The sequence below is a fragment of the Arachis ipaensis genome, chromosome B09 (assembly GCF_000816755.2).
Source record: "Arachis ipaensis cultivar K30076 chromosome B09, Araip1.1, whole genome shotgun sequence".
Taxonomy (NCBI): domain Eukaryota; kingdom Viridiplantae; phylum Streptophyta; class Magnoliopsida; order Fabales; family Fabaceae; genus Arachis; species Arachis ipaensis.
Window position 1 is genome coordinate 125,452,762 of NC_029793.2, and position 6,762 is coordinate 125,459,523.

At 35.3% G+C, this 6,762-nt stretch overlaps 1 protein-coding gene across 1 annotated transcript; it reads left to right on the top strand.

Moving 5' to 3' along the window:
• LOC107618294 (exocyst complex component EXO70A1) lies at window positions 93-6,300 on the top strand. The gene is made up of 12 exons (XM_016320311.2): window positions 93-510; window positions 765-860; window positions 1,465-1,670; window positions 2,301-2,564; window positions 3,144-3,282; window positions 3,359-3,571; window positions 3,801-4,006; window positions 4,445-4,642; window positions 4,765-4,864; window positions 5,354-5,472; window positions 5,567-5,713; window positions 5,820-6,300. The coding sequence occupies exons 1-12, from the start codon at window positions 349-351 to the stop codon at window positions 5,935-5,937; spliced, it is 1,968 nt and encodes a 655-aa protein (XP_016175797.1). The 5' UTR covers window positions 93-348; the 3' UTR covers window positions 5,938-6,300.

The following is a 6,762-nucleotide window of genomic DNA, read 5'->3' on the forward strand; positions in this document are numbered from 1 at the left end:
TAAGTTAAACTATTAAACAATACATATAGTAAACTACAACTTGATTAAAAAGAATGAAGAAGAAAAAAAAAAGGGAAAAGAAAGTAAGAAACATTAGAAAATCATAGGATTAGAATTTAGAAGCAGCAAGAAAAGACACCCTGGAACAAGAAAGAGTCGAGCAAAAGGCAAAACCGGTTCCTCCGAATCCAAACTTGCAGTGTGTGTTTGTGGGTCCATTTCACAACAACTGCTGCCACCATTCAAATACAAAATCTCCACCCACCACCACCGCCGCCGCCTTCTCTTCTCTTCTCTTTCTTTCTGATCTATTTTTCCTCCTTCTTCTTCTTCAACAATTGCAACACCATGGGAATTGCAGTGGGAGGAGCTGATTTGCTGAGTGAGAAAGCATCCATGATGAGGGAGTCTCTGCAAAAGAGCCAGACCATCACTGACAACGTTGTTACCATCCTAGGTTCCTTTGACCACCGCCTCTCCGCCCTTGAAACCGCCATGCGCCCCACTCAGGTCACCCCCTGCCCTTTTTGAAACCTTAACTATTTTGGGATGCTTTTGGCAAATTGGGAGCTTGAATTTGCGTTCAAATTTTGATTTTTGGGAACTGGGTCTTGTTGGATTGACTTGACTTGTCTTTGACTTGAGTCGCCATTCTATTTTGTGATTTTTGGAGCAACCTTTCTGGGGATCTGGAAAGTGGGTGGATTTGGGGGGATGTTGTGTGGTTATTGAATGTTTGGATCTTTTCGATTTGGTGTCTGCAGATTAGGACTCATTCTATTAGGAAAGCTCATGAGAATATTGATAAGACTTTGAAGGCTGCTGAAGGGATTTTGGCTCACTTTGATCAATACCGCCAGGTTGATTCTCTAGTTTATTTTCTTGATTTTCATTTTGGCATTCTTTCCATAATGTTTTAGCATGTTCATCTTTTGATCGATTGCAAATGTGAAGGCCTGACCATTCTCCCATTCTAGATGTTATTTTAGAATTTTGGTATGGATAGCTAAAATGTCTTCTTATCTCAATGGAATGTAAATTCAAAGGAAAAACCTGCATAGTCCATACCAATTAGTTAACTTCATATATAGAAGATTGAAAGCACAAAACAGATCAAAGTACTCCACAAATTTCCTACAAACCTTTTCATTTGCTGAGGCTCTGTGTAGGAGTCACATTTACCAAGAGATGTCAAAGAGCTTGAAGGGTATTTTTAATGCTGTGCAAATGTGATCTGTTAGAAGATAATGCCATTTTTTTTAAAAATTTTTTATAATAAAGTTGCCCTGTTTTCGGCTTTGAACATTAGTGCTTTGAGTAATTTTCATATCCACATAACAGAAAAAAAAAAATGTTTCATTGGAATAAAACTTCAGGACTTTACTTCTATTTGTATGATTTTTTTTCCCCTGGTGTTCATTTCTATATAACTTTGTTTTCCATCCTCAACAATTCAATATGCAGGCAGAGGCAAAAATACTTAAGGGGCCACATGAAGATTTGGAAAACTATCTTGATGCAATTGAAAAACTGAGAAGCAACATCCAGTTTTTTGGCAGTAAAAAGGGTTTTAAGAGTAGTGATGGTATTATCTTCCACGCCAGTAATTTGCTAGCTAAAGCCATTTCTAAGCTTGAAGATGAGTTTAAGCAGCTATTGTCATCATACAGGTTTGTATATATTTCTTTTCTTAACATGTGGCATATTCAGCCAAGAGCTCATTTTGTATAATTTTCTCTTAATATGGATAATCTTTCAGCATGTTCAACCAAAAAGCTCATTGCCTGCATTGTACTATCTAAATCAACAGCCATTGGTGTTTACGGTTAGGAAAATGACATTTCATATTATAAATCATTTTTTAATTCAATGGCAAGATAGCAAACTGTGTCTCCTTACACTTCACATTGCATTTTGAAGTGCGTCACTGTTGTCTTTATCAATTTATGCTCCATTTATTTCTTTAATACTTCATTTTGTTCCTTTTTTTTTCTAATAAGTTTTGTACTTTTATGACCACATAGGTTTCATAATGTTTTCTGATTACTCGTGGATTGCGAGTTGAATCATGCTTTCCTTGATGATATTTATTTTAACAATATCTTCTAAGATCATAACATTTAAGGAGATGAGTTTTGTGGGTAAAGAATGGTGGTTTCCTTTAGTCATATTTTGGCATTATGCCTGTACTGCATCATTTCAGTTATCTAGCAAACATGTTTTTTGCTTGCACTTTGAGAAAGTTCCCATTATTTTGAGGGGTTAAAATTTTCATGTATGTTATTTATCTGTGATTATAGCAAACCTGTGGAACCTGAGCGCCTCTTCGATTGCCTTCCAAACTCTATGAGACCGTCATCAGGATCACCTAGCCAGGAGGGTGATCCTACGGGAAAGAATCCGTCTTCTAATCATCATTCCGAGTCGCACAACAACAATAATGCTGATGCTGTTGTATACACACCTCCTGCTCTTATACCACCAAGAATTTTGCCACTTCTACATGAATTAGCGCAGCAAATGATTGAAGCTGGACACCGGCAACAGTTGCTCAAAATATACAGGTAATGCTCTTTGTTCGATTGGTTGGTATAATACATACAGAAGGGAAAGGTAGCATTGCTTTCCTGTAAATCTGAGAAGCTGTAAAATTCACTGAGCATAAAAATGATTTCGATCCATTAATTGGAATCAACCCTATGAAAGTAGGAAGAAAAATGGGGTAAAATCCAACACAAAAATTTGACAATAAATGATAAGAGAAGCAGTTCAGGCTCACAGGTGAATCCTCATAGCAGCTTTGTCTTTACAAAAAGGATTTAATGAATAACTTAATGCATCTAAAGTATACTATTAACGATCAAGGATAAGATCTCTGTGACTTAGAGAGTGAAGATGAAATCATTGATCAATTATCGTTACACTCCAGAAAAGTTTTAATTCATTTTTCAAATGTCACGTGGCTGTTAAAAGGATAGGAAACTGTTCCTTAGATATTGTAGATCAGGAAAATGTTAACCCTAACTCCAAGGGTTGATATTAAGTACTTAAACACCTATAAATACAAGTTTCCAACAATAATTACTATTATTATTATTACTGCTGCTATTTAACTATACTTGTTAGCATTTTTTGTTATGCAGAGATTCCCGTTCTAATGTGTTGGAAGAAAGCCTCCAAAAGCTTGGGGTTGAGAAACTTAACAAAGATGACGTTCAAAAGCTGCAATGGGAGATTTTGGAAGCCAAAATTGGAAACTGGATCCATTTCATGCGTATAGCAGTAAGAAGATTGTGTAATTGTTCTTTTCTTTTGCTCCTTTTCATTTTGGTTCAAATACTTAACCATACATGGACAGGTCAAATTGTTGTTTGCCGGCGAGAGGAAGGTTTGTGATCAGATATTTGAAGGCTTTGATTCACTTAGTGAACAGTGTTTTGCTGAAGTGACTACAAACAGTGTCACTATGCTACTTAGTTTTGGAGAAGCGATTGCCAAAAGCAAAAGATCCCCAGAAAAGTTATTTGTTCTTTTGGACATGTATGAAATTATGCAAGAGCTTCATTCAGAGGTATCGCTTTTGAAATCTTACAAGTCTTGCTCCTGCCACTCTGTTACATTGTTCCATAAATCTCAAGGGTCTATCTGTAAATTTTCATGTTATATTCAACTGCCAATGAAGATTTTCCTTGTTGTAACATTGTTGTTATTGGCTATATTTCATGATGCAGAGTAGCTTTGGTATCTGTTTCAATTTTGTTATAATCTTTTTATTAACAATTTCACTTCTCAATTTGCAGATTGAAACACTTTTCAAAGGCAAAGCTTGCACTGAAATAAGAGAGGCTGCAATGAGTTTGACGAAACGACTTGCACAAACAGCCCAAGAGACATTTGGAGATTTTGAAGAAGCTGTTGAGAAAGATGCTACAAAGACTGCAGTGACAGATGGAACTGTTCATCCTTTGACAAGCTATGTAATCAACTACGTCAAGTTTTTATTTGAGTATGTTCCTCCCTTCTATCTTCTGATCCCAACCATATTATCAGATTATTGCTAGGATTCTGTCATGTTTCTCACTAATCACTAAGCTGTTTGCCACTATTTATTATTTTTTCTTCATACTTATAATTTTTTAAGATGTTTCTTTATTCTTCAAACTTGTTCTTCCATTTATTTGCCCGAATCTCTTTAACCGTTGCATTCTAGCAGATGCCGAAAAACAAGTACTAACCTGAGTAGTTAATTTTGCTTAGAAATTATGCATCTTCACTAAGATACATATATTGGGGTATCTCAGATTCTCTTTTATGTTGGATAATGTGGGAAATGTGCAACTAGTGCAATCGATACTTTGTTTGTGTGTCTTTGCTGGTTTTCATGGGATCTTTATTATTGATCTTAACATATTTGACCTGATCAGTATTCTATAAACTTTTCCAGCTACCGATCCACCTTGAAGCAACTTTTCCAAGAATTTGAAGGGGGAGATGACTCTTCGCAATTAGCATCTGTAACAATGCGAATAATGCAAGCTTTGCAAACTAATTTAGATGGGAAATCAAAGCAGTACAGGGATCCTGCATTGACACATCTTTTTCTCATGAACAATATTCATTATATTGTCAGATCGGTTCGTAGGTATGTGATTGGGCATGTAATATTGGTTACATTTTTTTTTTTTGAAGTAAAAAATTCATAGTTTTATTGCATGCTCTACTGGCTCAGATATTTTTCACCTAATTAATCCTCTTCGATTTTAGGTCCGAAGCTAAGGATTTGCTGGGAGATGATTGGGTACAACGACATAGGAGGATTGTTCAGCAGCATGCAAATCAATACAAAAGAAATGCTTGGGCAAAGGTATTGTTTCATTTACCCAGCTGACCGTAACATGTCTTGTAACTTTCTAAGATGTTACTCGGGTATTTGCTTACGTTATATTTTCTGTTTATTGATTTTAATTTTTGATGGGCAAAAGGCCCTCCGTAATTATGCCAAAATCAATTGAATTCATTCATTTTTTAAACAAATCATCTCATTCCTGGCCGATTAAGGGCAAACTATGCTGGGCGTTTTCACCTCTTATTGACGCCTCATCCTGTATCCGCATCTCAGAAAGCTAAGAAATTTGTTAAGAGTTTTCCATCTATGGGTTGGAATTACTGAGAGAAAGATCGTTTCGCTAGCTTAGACTTTTCGTTGCAAGGCTGAGAGAGAGTCATTTTTTTTTTAAATTTTAAAAATGTCTTCTTTTCCATATTATTTTTATTTAAATCTTTGTGCAATCATCTGGCCAAGGTCTCAGAATGTACTGTGTGAATGCTGAATTTTGATTCTTCCGGATTGCAGATTCTCCAATGCCTATCTATTCAGGGCCTTACCTCATCAGGAGGCGGAAGTGGTACTGCCGGTGGTGATGGTGCAGCCGGAAGTAGTAGTGGTGCTTCAAGGGCACTCGTTAAGGACAGGTAGCCTTTCAGTTGCTTCTTTATGAAATTCCATTCTAGGGGAAACTGTTATCTGTCACTGTTCCAAACATTTTTATGTGTTATGCGTTATCAGGTTCAAGACGTTTAACGTTATGTTCGAGGAACTCCATCAGAAACAATCTCAATGGACAGTTCCTGACACCGAGTTGCGCGAGTCTCTTAGGCTTGCAGTTGCCGAAGTCTTGTTACCCGCCTATAGATCATTTGTGAAACGATTCGGGTGTGTTACCGATGCACTCTTAACCAACTCTTTGGTTTTATGTTCTTGAATATGATACCTTGTTGTTTCACCATAATGCATAACTTGGAACTTACTTGCATTACAGGCCTCTAGTGGAAAGTGGAAAAACTCCTCAGAAGTACATCAAATACACGGCCGAAGATCTAGACCGAATGTTGGGCGAATTTTTCGAAGGGAAGAACATGAACGAAACGAAGCGGTAAACAAGCTGCGGATTAAGGTGAGATGATTTATGTACAGAGGTTGACACCTTTGTTGCAGCTTAGTTCTCGTTTCTTTTTATTTATTTATTTATTTTTCCTTTTTTCCTTTTCTTGTTCAATGGTAGTTCCCCAGTTTGTGTATGGTGGCTGAATGTATTTTACCTTTTATTATGGAGGATTAAGGGAAAATGAAAAGTTCTCATTTGTATCAATTAGACTTTTATATTTTTGGCAAGGAGTTTAAGAACCCTGAGGGGGGATTTTCTTTCTACTATTCCTTAGTTTTGCTGTATAGTATGTTTTTACTGGATCATTGTATACACATACTCTCCAATCAAGTTCAAAATGTTTGATAATTCTTCACTTCTTTTGTTTTTTTTTTAATACAAGTTATATACTTTTTTTTTTATACATTTCATTTTATAAAATGCTCACACCTTTGAGATTTATCAAAATAGTGAAAATACTAACACATCTTTTTATGTGTGCTTGTCACATGTATTGTTTAATTTTATTTTATTCAATAGAAAGTTTTGGTAATTATTTTTCTATTTCTACAAGTTCTCTATCTATAGGGATTTTAGGGTTAAAAGCAATTATTAATCAGCTATTTGCGTATAAAAATATGTATTTTGTATTCCATAATATTTTTAGAATAAATTACTTCGTCAATTTTTATAATTTTATCAAATTTGTAATTAAATTCTTATAGTTTAAAAGTTTCTTATAAATTCTTACACTGTTTTAAATTTTGGAATTAGGTTTTTGATGTGTTAAAAATATTAGAGTTAATAAAATATTTTTTTTAAAATGAAGATATCCACA

Excerpts from the sequence above, each read along its gene's own strand:
- LOC107618294 (XM_016320311.2), top strand. The coding sequence starts at position 349 with ATGGGAATTGCAGTGGGAGGAGCTGATTTGCTGAGTGAGAAAGCATCC. Across the intron at positions 3,572-3,800 it reads TGCAAGAGCTTCATTCAGAG|ATTGAAACACTTTTCAAAGG; the intron begins GTATCGCTTTTG and ends CTCAATTTGCAG. Across the intron at positions 4,643-4,764 it reads ATTGTCAGATCGGTTCGTAG|GTCCGAAGCTAAGGATTTGC; the intron begins GTATGTGATTGG and ends CTTCGATTTTAG.